General features: G+C 44.4%; 1 protein-coding gene across 1 annotated transcript; it reads left to right on the forward strand.

The window, feature by feature from the left end:
* The first annotated feature begins 735 nt into the window (after nt 1–735).
* LOC144606690 (C-reactive protein-like) lies at nt 736–2912 on the forward strand. Its single transcript, XM_078422993.1, has 3 exons — nt 736–805; nt 927–1002; nt 1742–2912. Exons 2-3 carry the CDS (start codon nt 939–941, stop codon nt 2356–2358), a joined length of 681 nt encoding a protein of 226 aa, XP_078279119.1. The 5' UTR covers nt 736–805; nt 927–938; the 3' UTR covers nt 2359–2912.
* Nucleotides 2913–22453: the final 19541 nt, after the last annotated feature.

The following is a 22453-nucleotide window of genomic DNA, read 5'->3' on the forward strand; positions in this document are numbered from 1 at the left end:
TCACTCTGTACATCAGTGCAGAGTGTTGCCTGTAACTGTATAGTTTCCCTTCACATTCAACCTCCCAAAGTGCATTGAAGGCAACCACTGCAGTGCCTTCCTATATCAGAGATTGTAGGGACCTTGTGGAAGATCTTTGCCTGTCGCAGACGGGTCCCAGAGGAATGGAGAGTAACAAATATTGTTCATTTGTTTAAGAAGAGGAGTAGAGAGAATGCTGGAAATTACAGGCTGGTATGTCAGTGGTAGAGAAGCTATTGGAGAGGATGATTCGGGATAAGATTGACTCACATTTGAAGCAGTATGGGCTAACTAGGGACAGTCAGCATAGTCTCGGCAAACATGACTCACAGGAGGAGTATGAGATCTGATGATCTGATCAAAATCCATGAGACAGGGGAGGAAGGAGATGGGCTCCTGGACTATCCTTGCTGATGAACCCCAGGAGTGATTCAGTGCAACTGGGGTCCAAATGTAGGAGGGCAGGGCTGGGATTAGGAGTGGGCATCAACTCTGAGATGGGCTCCCATATGGAGCGGGGGAACTATCTGTGATCAGGTGGGAGAGGTGAACTTCATCACCTCCGGGAAGATGAATTAACGTGGCTCGCTCCACACCCTCCCCCTCATTATCTGATGCTGAACGATGTCGACACACAGATTAATTGCAGCAGAGTTTGCTCCACCCCCTCAGTTCCTTCCTGCGATTGGCTGTGACTGGGTTCAGCAGGATATAAATTGCAGCAGCTTGTGCCCAGGGTATTGGACCCACCTGAGGTGAGACCGGCTTGTTGGAGACGGACACAGTGAGTACCAGAGGAGCCGTTTGTGTGTTGCTGACACACGGGACTGGCTGCTGGTTCTGAGTTTCAATGGATTGACAAGTGAAATGAAATGAAATGAATTGGGAATTCTTTGTTTCAACAGATTGGAGACAGGATGAAGCCCTTTATTCCACTTGTGCTTGTGATGTGCATTTACCTGTCAGGATCTGACAGTGCAGGTTAGTACCTTTTCTAATGTGAGGAGTTGCTGAGTGCAAGCATCAGTCATGGTGCACCTGATGACAGAGGTATTGAGGAACATGCAGGGCAGCAGGTGACCAGATTCCATTCCCAGTCTGTGCCGAGGCAGCAGGTGTCACCTTTTGTTTTGAGATACAGTGCGGAAACAGGCCCTTCGGCCCACAGAGTCAGCACTGACCAGAGATCCCCTCATATTAACACCACCCTGCACACACCAGGGGGTGTTTTACATTTTAGATATGCTGCCTGACCCGCTGAGTTATTTCAGCATTTTGTTGCTTTTGAATAAACTAGTGAATTGTTTCTTGTATCCAACTCTTAAAATGTGTTGCCCTTCCATGTGCTGGAATCTTTGCCCAATTATGTCTGGTGGTGAAGAATGACTAGTTCTCTTTCTCAGGATGGTGAGAATAAGAAGAGGTCACAGGTCGGGTGATACTAAGACAAAATGTGTTGTATTTTGGCAAACCAGAAATCAATCTTCTTCAAAACTTGCCCAGGTTAGAATTTGTGCCTTTAGTCAATTGCACTTGTTCCTCTGGTGAAGAACAGCTTCCGTAAAACACACTTCTGGAACTGTTCCCACTCTGTCGATCAGGTTTAAATAAAACATTCCTTTGCATAAAACTGCTCACTAGTTACCCTGTGCTCCATCTCAGACGGCAATGTTACAATTTTAAACTGAGATTTAACAATCTAACTCTTTGCATTTTACAGATTTGAAGGGAAAATCAGCGATATTCCCAACAGCAACAGACAACAGTTTCATCAAATTGGATGCATCTGATTTATCCTACTTGACCGCCTTTACTGTCTGCCTCAGGGCAGCCTCTGAAGAGAATCGCAGTTACTCATTGTTCTCGTACGCAACAAGCTCTTCCGCCAATAGTATACTGATATGGCAACAATCTAAAACAGAATTATGGTTAGAATTAGGAAACCAAAGAACTATATTTTTCGTCACAGAAATGAATTCTTTACTGAGCCACATCTGTGTGACCTGGGAGTCTCAAGGGGGTGAGATAACAGTCTGGGTCAATGGGAGAGGCAGTCTACAGAAGGTTGGTGGAAAGGGTCTGGTTGTGAAAGGGTCTGGTACGTTTATAATTGGTCAGGAGCAAGACTCAGTCGGTGGAGGTTTTGACATCATTCAATCTTTTGTCGGAGAGATGACAGATGTTGATATGTGGGATCGTGTTCTAAAACCAAATGATATTAAGTTGATCAGTCAGGGTTGTTTCACAGATGGAGGGAACATCATTGACTGGGATTTAACACCATTTACATCAGGGGGGAACGTCATTATTGAAGACAATGATGATTGTGCCGTTTAGAATGTGTTGGTCTTCCATCCTCTCTAACTGAATATGACCTGGTTTTGTGATCTTTCCTCTCTACACAAAATCAGCAGTAGAAGTAGTGGTGTTGATTCTAGAATAAAGGGCCGTTTGCTTCTGGATAAGTGACAAATCAGTGTCCTTCCAGTTTCTCATCAATCTCCCTGACAGGATAATGGCTTCAAAGTCAGTACATAACAGTCTCGAACGGTTGGGCATCCCAGTTAAAAGGTGCAGCAGTGCAGAACGGTGTCCAGGGCATTTAGTGCCATCTCTCTGATACACACATGTAGACAAGAAAGTGCCAGGGACACGGGGGTGGTGGTGATGGGCAGACACGGCCTGTGGGAAAGTCCCTGTGGTGGAGGCTGATCCTGCTCTTGACTTAGATTGTGCTGATTGGAATTATTACTGTCTCTCTCTGTATTACCCTCTTGATTTCACATTGTTTGTTACACCAATGTTTGGAAAGCTCACAATGTGTTCTGTGCTTCCAGTGATTGTGATTGAACTGTAACATTGCAGTTTCATCAGCTAAATAAATGAACATCAAAACAACAAAGATCTTGTCTATGAATGACTCTGTGTGTGTCCGGTCTCCAGTTAACACTCAGTAAACTTCACTATGTTTTCATGTGATAAAATGACTGTGTGTGCGTTGGTGCCTCCTCCAACAGGATCCGACCACTGGCCACATCTTCTCATCTCCACCCCTTTCTGCAAAGACCATTCCCTCTGCAACTCACTGGTTAACTCGTCCCTTCCCACCCAAACCAACTCCTACCCAGGTACTTTCCTCAGCAACTGCAGGAGATGCAACACCTGTCCCTGTACCTCCTACCTCGACTCCATGCAAGGACCCCAAGTTTTTTCAGGTGAGGCAGAAGTTCACTTGTACCTCCTCCAACCTCATCTATGTATCTGCTGTTCCAGGTGTGGACTCCTATATAGTGGTGAGACCAAGTGCATGCTCCTCGATCATTTTGCTAAACACCTCTGCTCAGTCCACCTAAACATACCTGATCTCCTGGTTGCTAAACACTTTAACTCCCCCTCCCATTCCCACACTGTTCTTTCTGTCCTGGGCCTCCTTCATTTTCAGAGTGAGACCCAGCGCAAATTGGAGGAACATCACCTCACAATTTGCTTGGGCATCTTGCACCCCAGTGGTATGAACATTGACTTCTCTAACTTCAAATAATCATTGCTTTCCCTCTCTCTCCATTCCTCCCCTTCTTTGGTCTCAGACCAATCTGACAGTACCTGATTACATTTAATCTCTGTTTGCTTTGTTGTTACCTTCTCCTAGTTATCAATGATCTATTCTACATTTTCCTTAATCTCCATCCCCTTTGATGTCTTGTTCTCACACCTTACACTTCCTTTTAGACAATAAACAATAGGTGCAGGAGTAGGCCCTTTGGCCCCTTGAGTCAGCACCGCCATTCACCATGATCATGGCTGATCATTCACAATCAGTACCCCGTTCCTGCCTTCACCCCGTATCCCTTGACTCTGCTATCATTAAGAGCTCTAACTAGCTCTTTCTTGAAAGCATTCAGGGAATTGGCCTCCACTGCCTTCTGAGGCAGAGAGTTCCACAGCTTCACAACTCTCTGAGTGAAAACGTTTTTCCTCATCTCCGTTCCTAATGGCCTACCGCTTATTTTTAAACTATAGCCCCCGGTTCGGGACTCCCCCAACATCGGGAACATGTTTCCTGCATGTCCAATCCCTTAATAATCTTATATGTTTCAATAAGATCCCCTCTCATGCTTCTAAATTCCAGTAGGAAAATAACTGCAGATGGTGGTACAAATCAAAGGTATGACAAAATGCTGGAGTAACTCAGCAGGTCAGGCAGCATCTAGGAGAGGAATGGGTGACGTTTTGGGTCGAGACCCTTTTCAGACACGTTTCAGGTCGAGACCCTTCTTCAGACCTGTCTGAAGAAGGGTCTCGACCCGAAACGTCACCCATTCCTTCTAAATTCCAGAGCATACAAGCCCAGTCGCTCCAGTCTTTCAACATACGACAGTCCCGCCATTCCGGGAATTAACTCATGAACCTATACTGCATTCCCTCAATAGTAGGAATGTCCTTCAAATTTGGAGACCAAAACTGCACACAACACTCCTGGTGTAGTCTCACTAGGGCCCTGTACAACTGCAAATTGACCTTTTTGCTCCTATACTCAACTCCTCTTGTTATGAAGGCCAACATTCCATGACCTTCTTTTTCACTGCCTGCTGTACCTGCATGCTTACTTTCAGTGACAGATGAACTAGGCCACCCAGATCTCGTGGTACTCCCCCTTTTCCTAACTTGACACCATTCAGATAATAACCTGCCTTCTTGTTCTTACCGCCAAACTGGATAACTTCACATTTATCCACATTAATCTGCATCCGCCATGCATTTGTCCACTCACACAAGCTGTCCAAGTCACCCTGCATCCTCATAGCATCCTCCTCACACTTCACACTGCCACCCAGCTTTGTGTCATCTGCAAATTTGCTAATGTTACTTTTAATCCCTTCATCTAAGTCATTAATATATATTGTAATTAGATGCGGTCCCAGCACCGAGCCTTGCGCTACCCCACTAGTCACTGCCTGTCATTCTGAAAGGGACCCACTAATCTCCTATGTGGGACCTTATCGAAGGCCTTCTGAAAGTCCAGGTATACTACATCCACTGGCTCTCCCTTGTCCATTTTCCTAGTTACATCCTCAAAAAATTCCAGAAGATTAGTCAAGCATGAGTTCTACTTCGTAAATCCGTACTGACTTGGAACGATCCTGTTACTACTATCCAAATGTTCCGCAATTTTTTCTTTTATAATTGACTCCAGCATCTTCCCCACCACCGATGTCATGCAAAATGGTGGGATAACATTAGCTACCCTCCAATCCACAGGAACTGATCCTGAATCTATAGAACATTGGAAAATGATCACAAAAACGTCTGCGTGATTTCAAACGCTGAGGTAGCAAAGGGTGGTCATGTAGGGGGTTTCTTTCAGTTCATGTATATCTCTGTATCTTCTCCCTCCCCTGACTCTCAGTCTGATGAAGGGTCTCCATCTGAACCATTCCCCATTCCTTCTCTCCTGGGATGCTGCCTGTCCCACTGAGTTACTCTAGCACCAGTGTCCTGCTCCTTCTCCTGTGGCTGAAGATGATACAGTCCCTCTTCCAGGCCCCTGTTATTTCTCCCCTAGCTTCTCACAATATCCCACGATAGACCTGATCAGGCCCCAGGGTTTTATACACTTTGCAAGAGGATGACCAGGGAGAAGGTCGGACTGCTCAATAATAAAGTGGAGAATTTGTGCTTGCAGTGAGAGAATGTAGGTGAGATGCTAAACGTGCGCATGGTAGCTGGGACCTCTGTTGTTTGTGATGTATATATATGACATGCAGCAAGGATGCGGAGTGTTTAGAGCGAATGGAGATGAGATTTAGAAAACAACATTGTGAAGAAGGGTCGAAACAGGAAAGGTCACCTCACTATGCTCCCCAGAGATGCTGCCTGACCCGCTGAGTTACTCCAGCACATTGTGTCTATTTCTTTACGAGAATACTGCCAGAATTAGAGAGTATTATCTAAAAGGAGAGATTGGACAAACCATTTGTTTTCCTTGGAGAATTGGACTGAGAGACCTTAAGAATATGAGAGGCATGGATAGAGGGAGACAGTCAGACTTTTTTCCCCAGGGTGGCAAGGTCAAGGGCTAGAGGGCATCTTACATTGACCCAGAATATTATATCACACCCTTATGAAGTCCCAGGTCACCCGATGTGTCTCAGCAAAGCATCCATTTCTGGGTGGTGAATCTCAGCCCCAACCTTTCCTAAATACAGCGCTAGTGGTCTTTTGGATTCTTCCCAAGACAACAGTTCACTTGGGGAAATACACTTTACGTAGGAGTGCAAACTGCAAGAGCGAGTCTTTTCAGAGGCTGCATTGGGGCTTGCAGTAAAGATAGTCAAACCGGAGAAATCTGATGCCCCCAACCTAAACAGTTGGTGTCAGTTTTCTTTGGGAATATCAATGATTTCCCATCTAAGTCACTTATATGTTATATTGTTAGAGATAGATTGTTAAAGCGGGAGATGGAGGAACAGATTTGTAGACAGATTACTGAAAGATGCCAAAGCAACATGGTTGTCCTTGTGGGTGACTTTACCTCCCCCAATATTGACTGGCACTTGCTCAGTACCAAAGGCTCAGCCAGAGCAGAATTTGTGAGGTTTATCCAAGAGGGTTTTTTGAAATATAATGTGGATACTCTAACCGGAAAAGGGTTGCTCCAGCTCTTTGTGTCTTTTTTTCGTAAACCAACATCTGCAGTTCCATGTATTAAAATACTGGACCTTGTGTTGAGTCAGGTGAAACTTGGAGTATTCCGTAGAGTTCTGGTCACCATGTTACAGATAGGATTTGAAAGCTTTAGAAAGGATGCAGAGGAAGAATGATGCTTGGATTAGGGGGCTGTGAGCTACAGGGAGAGGTTGGACAGACCTGGATTGTTTTCTCTGGAATGCTGGATGTTGTGGGGAGACCAGATGGAAGTATATAAAATTCTGAGAGGCACAGAGAGGGTAGACAGTCACAACCTTTTTTCCAGGGAGGAAAAATGAAATACTAGAGGGCATAGCTTTAAGGAGAAACGAGCAAAGTTTAAAGAAGGTATGAGGGGCAAGTTGTTTTACTCAGAGGGTAATGAGTGCCTGGAAGATGTGCTTGAGGCAGAGATAATAGTGGCATTTTTCAGACTTTTGCACAGGGATATGTATATGCAGGGAATGGAAGGATGTGGATTATATGCATGCAGATAAGAGATGGTCTTGGCATTGTTTTCTGCACAGGCATTGAGGGGTGAAGGGCCTGTTCCTGTGTTTTACTGTTCTATGTTCTGAGTTTGAGATTGTAACTTGCCATCTGAGATGGAGCACAGGGTAATTTATCCATTCCATCAGCACGTTGCATGTCCACGAGGGCTGCTGCCTGCTGCAAAACCAGTCTGTCTTCACCTGTGGCCAAATTGATTTGCCTACTTATTTGAAAGTTGTCAGTGTCTGCAAGCACATCTACTGGTGACTTCACTGATTTGCCTTGTGAATTTGTTAAGCATATCTCTTGAGTGACATGGTTTATCTTCTTGCTAAATTTTCATTTTTGATGCTTTCGGATCGCAAAATCACTTTGTGATCAACATTGTGTAGTCTCACCCTGTTTAATTAATATTTCTGTTTTCATTCTTCCTTCCAAACCTGGGAAACCTCACATTTGCCTCCATTGTGCTCCATCTGCTAAATAATTGTCCACTCAGTTAACCTGTCCATATCCCTTTTCAGGCTCCTTGTGCCCTGGTCATCCACCTGTCTTTGTTCACGAGTAAATCTGTCTACAGTTCACTCAGTCACTTCTTCTGTCACTAACGTGGACTGTAAATAGTTGAGCCCCAGACATAATCCTTGTCCATGTGTTCAAATACTGGATCTTGTGTTGAGAAATGAGCCTTGCAAGCAGACTGGTGTTTCAGTGGAAGAACATCATGGACCCTATGTTGGGATATGAGCCTGGCCAGGTGACTGGTGATTCAGTGGAAGTGCGTTTTGAGGAAAGTGAATGCAACTTCAAAGATTTTAAGATTGGTGTGAATAGGGGGAAGGCAGGACCTTATTGAAAGGGGTTGACTTTAAAGAAGACAAACTCCAATGTTATTCTGCTGGAGTTCATATAGATACACTGGGAGTCGTTATTATTGGGTTTGTCCACATCTGACGCGTGGGAGTCATTTAAACGCCAGCTGATTGAAGTTCAGGACTGGGATTTTCCATTAAGGAGGAGGGATAAGGATGGCGAAGGAAGGCAACTGTGGATGACCAAAGAGATGAAAATGTGGTTTAAACTATAAAAGATGCGTTTGCAAAGTTTACCAGGATGGCATTAGGCAGGATTTTTGACATAAATAACGGATGAAAAAACTGAAACGAGTGATTAGAAGGACCAAATGGTGCCATGAATATCAATGATTTTTATACTTACATTAAAAACAAGAGGGTAACTAGAGAGAAGTTAGAACCACTCCAGGATGAAGGAGTGAATCTGCGCTTTGTGCCAGGGATGTGAGCGAGCTACTACACAAGTACTTTACATCTGTTTTCACCAAGGAGAAGGACTTGGAGGTAGTGAGATCAATGTGGAGAATACTAATTTGCAAGGTTTGAGATTATGAAGGAGGAAGGAAACTTGATGAAGATCTTTGTGTCTTCTATAGCCATAGGTGAGGTCCGGGAGGACTGGAGAGTAGCTAATGTTGTTCCTTTGTTTAAGGAAGGAGATAAAGAGAATCCAGGGGAGTTTTAGCTGGTGTTCCTTACATCAGTGGAGGAGAAACTATTGGAGAGGATTCATTGTGATAGGGTTTATTCCCATTTGGAACACAATGGGATATTTAGGGACAGTCAGCATGGCTTTGTGCACGGCAGGTCATGACTTACTAACTTAGAGTCATAGAGCTTGGAGACAGGCCCATTAGCCCATCTTGCCCACATCGACCAACATGCCTCATCTATACTAGCCTCACCTACCTCCTCCCCCGAGGGTCTCCCCCCCCCCCACCTTAAATCCATGTCCTCTGGTTCGCGATTTCCCTACTCTGCACAAGAGATTTTGTACTTTTACCTAATTTATTTCTCTCAAGATTTTATACACATTTATAAGATAACCCCACATCCTCCTGTGCTCCAAGGAATATAGTCTTAGTCTACTCAACCTCTTCATATAGCTCAGGCCTTCTAGTCCTGGAAACATCCTGGTAAATCTTCTCTACATCCTTCCCAGTTTGATAACATCTTTCCTATAACATGGTGCCCAAACCTGAACCCAATATTCTAAATGTGGCCTCACCAACATTAAAGAACTGCAACGTGACCTCCCAACTACTGTAGTCAATACTCTGATTAATGAAGGACAATGTAATGAAAGCCTTCTTGACCACTCTATTTACCTGTAATGCCACTTTCAAGGAGATCTGCACTCTGAGATCCCTCTACTCTAGAACACTCCCCAGATCCATACCATTCACTGTGTAGGTCTTGCCCATGTTAGACATCCCAAAATGCACATTACACTGCCAATAGTCACTAGTCACATTTCTCTGTATTAAATTCCATCAAACATTCCTCGGCCCACCGGGCCAACTGATTAAGATCTTCCTGCAATTTTTGACAACCATATTCACCATCAGCAATACCATCCACTTTTGTGTCATCTCAAACATGCTAATCATGCAATGTTTGTTCTCATCCAAATAATTAATGTAGATGCCAAACAGCAATATGTCCAGCACAGAACCATGAGGCACACCATTAGTCACAAGCTCCAGTCTGAAAAGCAATCTTCCACCATCACCCACAGCTTCCTTCCATAAAGCCAATATTCTATCCATTCAGCTATCTCTCCTTGGATCCCATGTGATCTAACCTTTCGGAACCTAAGGTTCTTACCATGCCTTGTGATGGTACCATGCGGAACCTTGTCGAATGCCTTGATGAAATCCATGTGGATTTAGAACTGGCTTACTGATAAAAGGACAATATTCAGGCTGGAGTTTCTGTGACCAGTAGAGTCGTGCAGGGATCTGTGATCAGCTACAGAAATGGGCAGAGAGATGAGAAATGTTGTTGAATCTGAGCAAGTGTGAGGTGTTTCACATTGGGAGGTTGAATGCAAGGGAGAAATATGCAATTAATGGCATGGTCCTTAACAGCATTGATGTACAGAGGGATCTTTGATACCGTCCATAAATCCCTGACAGTTGCAACATAATAAGTAAAATAATAAAGAAGGTAGGACTGATCAAGAATAAAGGAGGGAATTTGTGCTTGGACTCAGGAGATATAGGCAAGATACTAAAGGAATACTTTGCATCTGTTTTCAACAAGAGGAAGGACCTGGAGATTAGGAAGATCAGTGTGGAGAATTTAGGGTGGCACTGTGGGTAGCGAGGTAGAGCTGGTACCTTTCAGCGTCAGGGACCCAGGTTTGACCCTGACCCGCGGGTGCTGTCTGTACAGAGTTTGTATGTTCTCCCTGTGCCCATAGAAAAATAGAAAAATAGGTGCAGGAGTAAGTCATTCGGCCCTTCGAGCCAGCCCCGCCATTCAATATGATCATCACTGATCATCTAAAATCAGTACCCAGTTCCTGTTTTTTCCCCATATCCCTTGATACCTTTAGCCTGAAGAGCTAAATCTACCATATGGTAGACCACATGGGTTTCTCTGGCTGCTCCGGTTTCCTCCCACAACCCAAAGACATGCAGGTTTGTAAGTTAATTGGCTTCAATAAAAAATTTAATTTGTCCCTATTGTGTAGGACAGTGTTGATGTAATGGGTGTTCACCGGTCGGCACGGATTCATTGGGCCGAAGAACCTGTTTCCGCACTGTATCTCTAATGTGTAAAGTCTAATGGTAATTAATATGTAAGTACAGTTTGGGATCAAGAAGGAGGAGGGAGCCTTGATGAAATTGCACTTTTATGCAATTCCGTTTGGTGGAGAATGGGATACCTAGGCAAAATAAGCATGGTTTTGTACACAGCAGATTGTGTCTTACAATCTTCGTTGATTTTTTTGAGTAGGTGAAGAATGTGATCAATGAGGTTAGGGCAGTGGATGTTGTCCACTTGCATTTTAGTAAGCTATTTGATAATGATCCCTATGGTAGGCAGATCCACAAGGTTAATATGCATGGGATTAACAGTGATTTGGTCGTATGCATTCACAACTGGTTTACTGAGGAAAATGAAAATAGGGCCAATGTAGGTCTGGGATTGTGTGGGCTTGTAATGTGTGTTTATGGCCAACCTGCACTTTGATTCTCTGTCCTGGAGATGGAGTGAAGGAACTCAGCGATGTGGGGTGGAAATTGGCAGCAAGGATGACTGCTTTGGTGTTGCTTCCTGCATCCCTGCAGAACTCACAAGGAGGGTCAATGCGGAAAAGGTGGCGAATGTCATATTGCGGTCTTGCAATAGCTGTTTGATCATCAGCTGTGCAGTAGGCTCCATTCAGAGACCACAAGTATGAAGTGTTGCACTTTGGTATATCAAAACAGGGCAGGACTTACACAGTGAAGGGTAGAGGCCTGGAGAGGTTAACACAAAACACAGATCTGAGGTACATGGTCCCCTGGAAATGACATTTCAGGTGGACAGAACAGTTAAGAAGGTGTTGGCTTACTTGCAGGGCTCACGTTGTCGACCTCCTCGTGGTGAGCCCTGTCAGCTGACCTTAGTCAGGTGAACGACAACAAACAGAGACAGCAGAAGCAGAAATAGCAGAAATAACAACGAACAAACAACATAAGACTTAAGACTTTGCCTTCCATCACAGTGAGGGTGTGCCTAGAGCAATCACTGTGATGGCTGATTTATGTAAAAAAAAAAAAATTATCTGTGTGTCTTGTGCTCTTTAATGTCCACTGCCGGACCCTGACGTGAGAGGACGCTGGCGTTGAGTATTCGCCGCTTTTCCGTCAGGATAGTTTGTCTGTTTGTTTCTATGTTAATTGTTTTTGTAAAGCGCTTTGAGCATGTGATAAGGCGCTATATAAAATAAATGGATTATTATTATTATTATTAACAACAGCTTGCAGCCCAAATGCAACTTCAGTGGCTGCAGTTTTGCGCCAACCCGGAGCATGCGCACTTCTTAGGGCGGGCACCTATGGATGTCGAACCGGATGGCATCACCCTGCAGCAGCTGAATGCAAAAGGCCTCACCAAGGCGAAAACCACCATCATTGAACATCTGCTACAGACCCACAAAGTCACTGCAATCCTGCTCCAAGAGACTCACAGAAGTGACAGCTCCCATCTGAAGATCCCTGGCCGCCTACACCGAGAGCCACACACTCGGGATTGCCACCTTTGTCTACAGCGCCTGGAGGATGTTACATAACTTCTGCAAGACGCAAGAAGAAGAAGAAGAAGGCCTGCTTGCCTTCATTGTCATGATGCAGCAGTATGTATTGGTGAGACCATGCTTGCATACTATGTCAAGTTTTGCCTGCCCAACTGCAGCCCTTCTGAAGCAAAGTCACAACTTTAGCCATCCTCCAGTGTCCTGCTCCTTCTCCTGTGGCTGAAGATGATACAGTCCCTCTTCCAGGCCCCTGTTATTTCTCCCCTAGCTTCTCACAATATCCCACGATAGACCTGATCAGGCCCCAGGGTTTTATACACTTTGCAAGAGGATGACCAGGGAGAAGGTCGGACTGCTCAATAATAAAGTGGAGAATTTGTGCTTGCAGTGAGAGAATGTAGGTGAGATGCTAAACGTGCGCATGGTAGCTGGGACCTCTGTTGTTTGTGATGTATATATATGACATGCAGCAAGGATGCGGCGTGTTTAGAGCGAATGGAGATGAGATTTAGAAAACAACATTGTGAAGAAGGGTCGAAACAGGAAAGGTCACCTCACTATGCTCCCCAGAGATGCTGCCTGACCCGCTGAGTTACTCCAGCACATTGTGTCTATTTCTTTACGAGAATACTGCCAGAATTAGAGAGTATTATCTAAAAGGAGAGATTGGACAAACCATTTGTTTTCCTTGGAGAATTGGACTGAGAGACCTTAAGAATATGAGAGGCATGGATAGAGGGAGACAGTCAGACTTTTTTCCCCAGGGTGGCAAGGTCAAGGGCTAGAGGGCATCTTACATTGACCCAGAATATTATATCACACCCTTATGAAGTCCCAGGTCACCCGATGTGTCTCAGCAAAGCATCAATTTCTGGGTGGTGAATCTCAGCCGCAACCTTTCCTAAATACAGCGCTAGTGGTCTTTTGGATTCTTCCCAAGACAACAGTTCACTTGGGGAAATACACTTTACGTAGGAGTGCAAACTGCAAGAGCGAGTCTTTTCAGAGGCTGCATTGGGGCTTGCAGTAAAGATAGTCAAACCGGAGAAATCTGATGCCCCCAACCTAAACAGTTGGTGTCAGTTTTCTTTGGGAATATCAATGATTTCCCATCTAAGTCACTTATATGTTATATTGTTAGAGATAGATTGTTAAAGCGGGAGATGGAGGAACAGATTTGTAGACAGATTACTGAAAGATGCCAAAGCAACATGGTTGTCCTTGTGGGTGACTTTACCTCCCCCAATATTGACTGGCACTTGCTCAGTACCAAAGGCTCAGCCAGAGCAGAATTTGTGAGGTTTATCCAAGAGGGTTTTTTGAAATATAATGTGGATACTCTAACCGGAAAAGGGTTGCTCCAGCTCTTTGTGTCTTTTTTTCGTAAACCAACATCTGCAGTTCCATGTATTAAAATACTGGACCTTGTGTTGAGTCAGGTGAAACTTGGAGTATTCCGTAGAGTTCTGGTCACCATGTTACAGATAGGATTTGAAAGCTTTAGAAAGGATGCAGAGGAAGAATGATGCTTGGATTAGGGGGCTGTGAGCTACAGGGAGAGGTTGGACAGACCTGGATTGTTTTCTCTGGAATGCTGGATGTTGTGGGGAGACCAGATGGAAGTATATAAAATTCTGAGAGGCACAGAGAGGGTAGACAGTCAGAACCTTTTTTCCAGGGAGGAAAAATGAAATACTAGAGGGCATAGCTTTAAGGAGAAAGGAGCAAAGTTTAAAAAAGGTATGAGGGGCAAGTTGTTTTACTTAGAGGGTAATGTGTGCCTGGAAGATGTGCTTGAGGCAGAGATAATAGTGGCATTTTTCAGACTTTTGCACAGGGATATGTATATGCAGGGAATGGAAGGATGTGGATTATATGCATGCAGATAAGAGATGGTCTTGGCATTGTTTTCTGCACAGGCATTGAGGGGTGAAGGGCCTGTTCCTGTGTTTTACTGTTCTATGTTCTGAGTTTGAGATTGTAACTTGCCATCTGAGATGGAGCACAGGGTAATTTATCCATTCCATCAGCACGTTGCATGTCCACGAGGGCTGCTGCCTGCTGCAAAACCAGTCCGTCTTCACCTGTGGCCAAATTGATTTGCCTACTTATTTGAAAGTTGTCAGTGTCTGCAAGCACATCTACTGGTGACTTCACTGATTTGCCTTGTGAATTTGTTAAGCATATCTCTTGAGTGACATGGTTTATCTTCTTGCTAAATTTTCATGTTTGATGCTTTCGGATCGCAAAATCACTTTGTGATCAACATTGTGTAGTCTCACCCTGTTTAATTAATATTTCTGTTTTCATTCTTCCTTCCAAACCTGGGAAACCTCACATTTTCCTACATTGTGCTCCATCTGCTAAATAATTGTCCACTCAGTTAACCTGTCCATATCCCTTTCCAGGATCGTTGTGCCCTGGTCATCCACCTGTCTTTGTTCACGAGTAAATCTGTCTACAGTTCACTCAGTCACTTCTTCCGTCACTAATGTGGACTGTAAATAGTTGAGCCCCAGACCTAATCCTTTGTGACACTGCACGAGTTACTGATTGACCATTTATTGAAACTGCTGTTAGTTAGTTAGTCTAGTCTCCTTGCCCGTGCATTACCACAACCGTATGTAGCCTTTGTGCTTTCCATGTAGACGGGGGGGATTAGTTTCGGTCATAAACTAACCAAAACCAATGTACTGGCAATGTAGAGCAGACTTGTCACATTAAATAAAACAAACATATTGTTGGAAACATCTCAATAACTGGAGTGACTCCAATATGTTTTTCCCCAGTTGGGATTGCCCCATTGCTAATATCATATCATATATATACAGCCGGAAACAGGCCTTTTCGGCCCTCCAAGTCCGTGCCGCCCAGCGATCCCCACACATTAACACTATCCTACACCCACTAGGGACAATTTTTACATTTACCCAGCCAATTAACCTACATACCTGTACGTCTTTGGAGTGTGGGAGGAAACCGAAGATCTCGGAGAAAACCCACGCAGGTCACGGGGAGAACGTACAAACTCCTTACAATGCAGCACCCGTAGTCAGGATCGAACCTGAGTCTCCGGCGCTGCATTCACTGTAAAGCAGCAACTCTACTGCTGCGCTACCGTGCCGCCAGTTGACACAGCATGGGGCTCCTCTGTTCAAACCGAGGTCCTGCCCTTGCACTGTTCCTGTTGCTTGGTTCACTTCCAGACCAATGCTCTCCCTCCTCTCTTGGTTCTCTCTCAGATTTGATAGATACTTATTTCCCACACACAAAGCCATGCTGTCTGTTTCTAACCCATTCTTACCTTTACATAATCTGCCAGATACTGTCCCTCAGATTCCTCTCCAGTAACCTCCCCACCACTGACGTTCAGCCCACCGGCCTGTACTTCTCTGGCTTGGCTTTGCAGCCCTTCTGAAGCAAAGTCACAACTTTAGCCATCCTCCAGTGTCCTGCTCCTTCTCCTGTGGCTGAAGATGATACAGTCCCTCTTCCAGGCCCCTGTTATTTCTCCCCTAGCTTCTCACAATATCCCACGATAGACCTGATCAGGCCCCAGGGTTTTATACACTTTGCAAGAGGATGACCAGGGAGAAGGTCGGACTGCTCAATAATAAAGTGGAGAATTTGTGCTTGCAGTGAGAGAATGTAGGTGAGATGCTAAACGTGCGCATGGTAGCTGGGACCTCTGTTGTTTGTGATGTATATATATGACATGCAGCAAGGATGCGGAGTGTTTAGAGCGAATGGAGATGAGATTTAGAAAACAACATTGTGAAGAAGGGTCGAAACAGGAAAGGTCACCTCACTATGCTCCCCAGAGATGCTGCCTGACCCGCTGAGTTACTCCAGCACATTGTGTCTATTTCTTTACGAGAATACTGCCAGAATTAGAGAGTATTATCTAAAAGGAGAGATTGGACAAACCATTTGTTTTCCTTGGAGAATTGGACTGAGAGACCTTAAGAATATGAGAGGCATGGATAGAGGGAGACAGTCAGACTTTTTTCCCCAGGGTGGCAAGGTCAAGGGCTAGAGGGCATCTTACATTGACCCAGAATATTATATCACACCCTTATGAAGTCCCAGGTCACCCGATGTGTCTCAGCAAAGCATCCATTTCTGGGTGGTGAATCTCAGCCGCAACCTTTCCTAAATACAGCGCTAGTGGTCTTTTGGATTCTTCCCAAGACAACAGTTCACTTGGGGAAATACACTTTACGTAGGAGTGCAAACTGCAAGAGCGAGTCTTTTCAGAGGCTGCATTGGGGCTTGCAGTAAAGATAGTCAAACCGGAGAAATCTGATGCCCCCAACCTAAACAGTTGGTGTCAGTTTTCTTTGGGAATATCAATGATTTCCCATCTAAGTCACTTATATGTTATATTGTTAGAGATAGATTGTTAAAGCGGGAGATGGAGGAACAGATTTGTAGACAGATTACTGAAAGATGCCAAAGCAACATGGTTGTCCTTGTGGGTGACTTTACCTCCCCCAATATTGACTGGCACTTGCTCAGTACCAAAGGCTCAGCCAGAGCAGAATTTGTGAGGTTTATCCAAGAGGGTTTTTTGAAATATAATGTGGATACTCTAACCGGAAAAGGGTTGCTCCAGCTCTTTGTGTCTTTTTTTCGTAAACCAACATCTGCAGTTCCATGTATTAAAATACTGGACCTTGTGTTGAGTCAGGTGAAACTTGGAGTATTCCGTAGAGTTCTGGTCACCATGTTACAGATAGGATTTGAAAGCTTTAGAAAGGATGCAGAGGAAGAATGATGCTTGGATTAGGGGGCTGTGAGCTACAGGGAGAGGTTGGACAGACCTGGATTGTTTTCTCTGGAATGCTGGATGTTGTGGGGAGACCAGATGGAAGTATATAAAATTCTGAGAGGCACAGAGAGGGTAGACAGTCAGAACCTTTTTTCCAGGGAGGAAAAATGAAATACTAGAGGGCATAGCTTTAAGGAGAAACGAGCAAAGTTTAAAGAAGGTATGAGGGGCAAGTTGTTTTACTCAGAGGGTAATGAGTGCCTGGAAGATGTGCTTGAGGCAGAGATAATAGTGGCATTTTTCAGACTTTTGCACAGGGATATGTATATGCAGGGAATGGAAGGATGTGGATTATATGCATGCAGATAAGAGATGGTCTTGGCATTGTTTTCTGCACAGGCATTGAGGGGTGAAGGGCCTGTTCCTGTGTTTTACTGTTCTATGTTCTGAGTTTGAGATTGTAACTTGCCATCTGAGATGGAGCACAGGGTAATTTATCCATTCCATCAGCACGTTGCATGTCCACGAGGGCTGCTGCCTGCTGCAAAACCAGTCTGTCTTCACCTGTGGCCAAATTGATTTGCCTACTTATTTGAAAGTTGTCAGTGTCTGCAAGCACATCTACTGGTGACTTCACTGATTTGCCTTGTGAATTTGTTAAGCATATCTCTTGAGTGACATGGTTTATCTTCTTGCTAAATTTTCATTTTTGATGCTTTCGGATCGCAAAATCACTTTGTGATCAACATTGTGTAGTCTCACCCTGTTTAATTAATATTTCTGTTTTCATTCTTCCTTCCAAACCTGGGAAACCTCACATTTTCCTCCATTGTGCTCCATCTGCTAAATAATTGTCCACTCAGTTAACCTGTCCATATCCCTTTTCAGGCTCCTTGTGCCCTGGTCATCCACCTGTCTTTGTTCACGAGTAAATCTGTCTACAGTTCACTCAGTCACTTCTTCTGTCACTAACGTGGACTGTAAATAGTTGAGCCCCAGACATAATCCTTGTCCATGTGTTCAAATACTGGATCTTGTGTTGAGAAATGAGCCTTGCAAGCAGACTGGTGTTTCATATCATATCATATCATATCATATATATACAGCCGGAAACAGGCCTTTTCGGCCCTCCAAGTCCGTGCCGCCCAGTGATCCCCGTACATTAACACTATCCTACACCCACTAGGGACAATTTTTTACATCTACCCAGCCAATTAACCTACATACCTGTACGTCTTTGGACAGTGGAAGAACATCGTGGACCCTATGTTGGGATATGAGCCTGGCCAGGTGACTGGTGATTCAGTGGAAGTGCGTTTTGAGGAAAGTGAATGCAACTTCAAAGATTTTAAGATTGGTGTGAATAGGGGGAAGGCAGGACCTTATTGAAAGGGGTTGACTTTAAAGAAGACAAACTCCAATGTTATTCTGCTGGAGTTCATATAGATACACTGGGAGTCGTTATTATTGGGTTTGTCCACATCTGACGCGTGGGAGTCATTTAAACGCCAGCTGATTGAAGTTCAGGACTGGGATTTTCCATTAAGGAGGAGGGATAAGGATGGCGAAGGAAGGCAACTGTGGATGACCAAAGAGATGAAAATGTGGTTTAAACTATAAAAGATGCGTTTGCAAAGTTTACCAGGATGGCATTAGGCAGGATTTTTGACATAAATAACGGATGAAAAAACTGAAACGAGTGATTAGAAGGACCAAATGGTGCCATGAATATCAATGATTTTTATACTTACATTAAAAACAAGAGGGTAACTAGAGAGAAGTTAGAACCACTCCAGGATGAAGGAGTGAATCTGCGCTTTGTGCCAGGGATGTGAGCGAGCTACTACACAAGTACTTTACATCTGTTTTCACCAAGGAGAAGGACTTGGAGGTAGTGAGATCAATGTGGAGAATACTAATTTGCAAGGTTTGAGATTATGAAGGAGGAAGGAAACTTGATGAAGATCTTTGTGTCTTCTATAGCCATAGGTGAGGTCCGGGAGGACTGGAGAGTAGCTAATGTTGTTCCTTTGTTTAAGGAAGGAGATAAAGAGAATCCAGGGGAGTTTTAGCTGGTGTTCCTTACATCAGTGGAGGAGAAACTATTGGAGAGGATTCATTGTGATAGGGTTTATTCCCATTTGGAACACAATGGGATATTTAGGGACAGTCAGCATGGCTTTGTGCACGGCAGGTCATGACTTACTAACTTAGAGTCATAGAGCTTGGAGACAGGCCCATTAGCCCATCTTGCCCACATCGACCAACATGCCTCATCTATACTAGCCTCACCTACCTCCTCCCCCGAGGGTCTCCCCCCCCCCCACCTTAAATCCATGTCCTCTGGTTCGCGATTTCCCTACTCTGCACAAGAGATTTTGTACTTTTACCTAATTTATTTCTCTCAAGATTTTATACACATTTATAAGATAACCCCACATCCTCCTGTGCTCCAAGGAATATAGTCTTAGTCTACTCAACCTCTTCATATAGCTCAGGCCTTCTAGTCCTGGAAACATCCTGGTAAATCTTCTCTACATCCTTCCCAGTTTGATAACATCTTTCCTATAACATGGTGCCCAAACCTGAACCCAATATTCTAAATGTGGCCTCACCAACATTAAAGAACTGCAACGTGACCTCCCAACTACTGTAGTCAATACTCTGATTAATGAAGGACAATGTAATGAAAGCCTTCTTGACCACTCTATTTACCTGTAATGCCACTTTCAAGGAGATCTGCACTCTGAGATCCCTCTACTCTAGAACACTCCCCAGATCCATACCATTCACTGTGTAGGTCTTGCCCATGTTAGACATCCCAAAATGCACATTACACTGCCAATAGTCACTAGTCACATTTCTCTGTATTAAATTCCATCAAACATTCCTCGGCCCACCGGGCCAACTGATTAAGATCTTCCTGCAATTTTTGACAACCATATTCACCATCAGCAATACCATCCACTTTTGTGTCATCTCAAACATGCTAATCATGCAATGTTTGTTCTCATCCAAATAATTAATGTAGATGCCAAACAGCAATATGTCCAGCACAGAACCATGAGGCACACCATTAGTCACAAGCTCCAGTCTGAAAAGCAATCTTCCACCATCACCCACAGCTTCCTTCCATAAAGCCAATATTCTATCCATTCAGCTATCTCTCCTTGGATCCCATGTGATCTAACCTTTCGGAACCTAAGGTTCTTACCATGCCTTGTGATGGTACCATGCGGAACCTTGTCGAATGCCTTGATGAAATCCATGTGGATTTAGAACTGGCTTACTGATAAAAGGACAATATTCAGGCTGGAGTTTCTGTGACCAGTAGAGTCGTGCAGGGATCTGTGATCAGCTACAGAAATGGGCAGAGAGATGAGAAATGTTGTTGAATCTGAGCAAGTGTGAGGTGTTTCACATTGGGAGGTTGAATGCAAGGGAGAAATATGCAATTAATGGCATGGTCCTTAACAGCATTGATGTACAGAGGGATCTTTGATACCGTCCATAAATCCCTGACAGTTGCAACATAATAAGTAAAATAATAAAGAAGGTAGGACTGATCAAGAATAAAGGAGGGAATTTGTGCTTGGACTCAGGAGATATAGGCAAGATACTAAAGGAATACTTTGCATCTGTTTTCAACAAGAGGAAGGACCTGGAGATTAGGAAGATCAGTGTGGAGAATTTAGGGTGGCACTGTGGGTAGCGAGGTAGAGCTGGTACCTTTCAGCGTCAGGGACCCAGGTTTGACCCTGACCCGCGGGTGCTGTCTGTACAGAGTTTGTATGTTCTCCCTGTGCCCATAGAAAAATAGAAAAATAGGTGCAGGAGTAAGTCATTCGGCCCTTCGAGCCAGCCCCGCCATTCAATATGATCATCACTGATCATCTAAAATCAGTACCCAGTTCCTGTTTTTTCCCCATATCCCTTGATACCTTTAGCCTGAAGAGCTAAATCTACCATATGGTAGACCACATGGGTTTCTCTGGCTGCTCCGGTTTCCTCCCACAACCCAAAGACATGCAGGTTTGTAAGTTAATTGGCTTCAATAAAAAATTTAATTTGTCCCTATTGTGTAGGACAGTGTTGATGTAATGGGTGTTCACCGGTCGGCACGGATTCATTGGGCCGAAGAACCTGTTTCCGCACTGTATCTCTAATGTGTAAAGTCTAATGGTAATTAATATGTAAGTACAGTTTGGGATCAAGAAGGAGGAGGGAGCCTTGATGAAATTGCACTTTTATGCAATTCCGTTTGGTGGAGAATGGGATACCTAGGCAAAATAAGCATGGTTTTGTACACAGCAGATTGTGTCTTACAATCTTCGTTGATTTTTTTGAGTAGGTGAAGAATGTGATCAATGAGGTTAGGGCAGTGGATGTTGTCCACTTGCATTTTAGTAAGCTATTTGATAATGATCCCTATGGTAGGCAGATCCACAAGGTTAATATGCATGGGATTAACAGTGATTTGGTCGTATGCATTCACAACTGGTTTACTGAGGAAAATGAAAATAGGGCCAATGTAGGTCTGGGATTGTGTGGGCTTGTAATGTGTGTTTATGGCCAACCTGCACTTTGATTCTCTGTCCTGGAGATGGAGTGAAGGAACTCAGCGATGTGGGGTGGAAATTGGCAGCAAGGATGACTGCTTTGGTGTTGCTTCCTGCATCCCTGCAGAACTCACAAGGAGGGTCAATGCGGAAAAGGTGGCGAATGTCATATTGCGGTCTTGCAATAGCTGTTTGATCATCAGCTGTGCAGTAGGCTCCATTCAGAGACCACAAGTATGAAGTGTTGCACTTTGGTATATCAAAACAGGGCAGGACTTACACAGTGAAGGGTAGAGGCCTGGAGAGGTTAACACAAAACACAGATCTGAGGTACATGGTCCCCTGGAAATGACATTTCAGGTGGACAGAACAGTTAAGAAGGTGTTGGCTTACTTGCAGGGCTCACGTTGTCGACCTCCTCGTGGTGAGCCCTGTCAGCTGACCTTAGTCAGGTGAACGACAACAAACAGAGACAGCAGAAGCAGAAATAGCAGAAATAACAACGAACAAACAACAACAGCTTGCAGCCCAAATGCAACTTCAGTGGCTGCAGTTTGGCGCCAACCCGGAGCATGCGCAATTCTTAGGGCGGGCACCTATGGATGTCGAACCGAATGGCATCACCCTGCAGCAGCTGAATGCAAAAGGCCTCACCAAGGCGAAAACCACCATCATTGAACATCTGCTACAGACCCACAAAGTCACTGCAATCCTGCTCCAAGAGACTCACAGAAGTGACAGCTCCCATCTGAAGATCCCTGGCCGCCTACACCGAGAGCCACACACTCGGGATTGCCACCTTTGTCTACAGCGCCTGGAG

Source organism: Rhinoraja longicauda, chromosome 27 (genome assembly GCF_053455715.1).
Source record: "Rhinoraja longicauda isolate Sanriku21f chromosome 27, sRhiLon1.1, whole genome shotgun sequence".
NCBI lineage: Eukaryota > Metazoa > Chordata > Chondrichthyes > Rajiformes > Arhynchobatidae > Rhinoraja > Rhinoraja longicauda.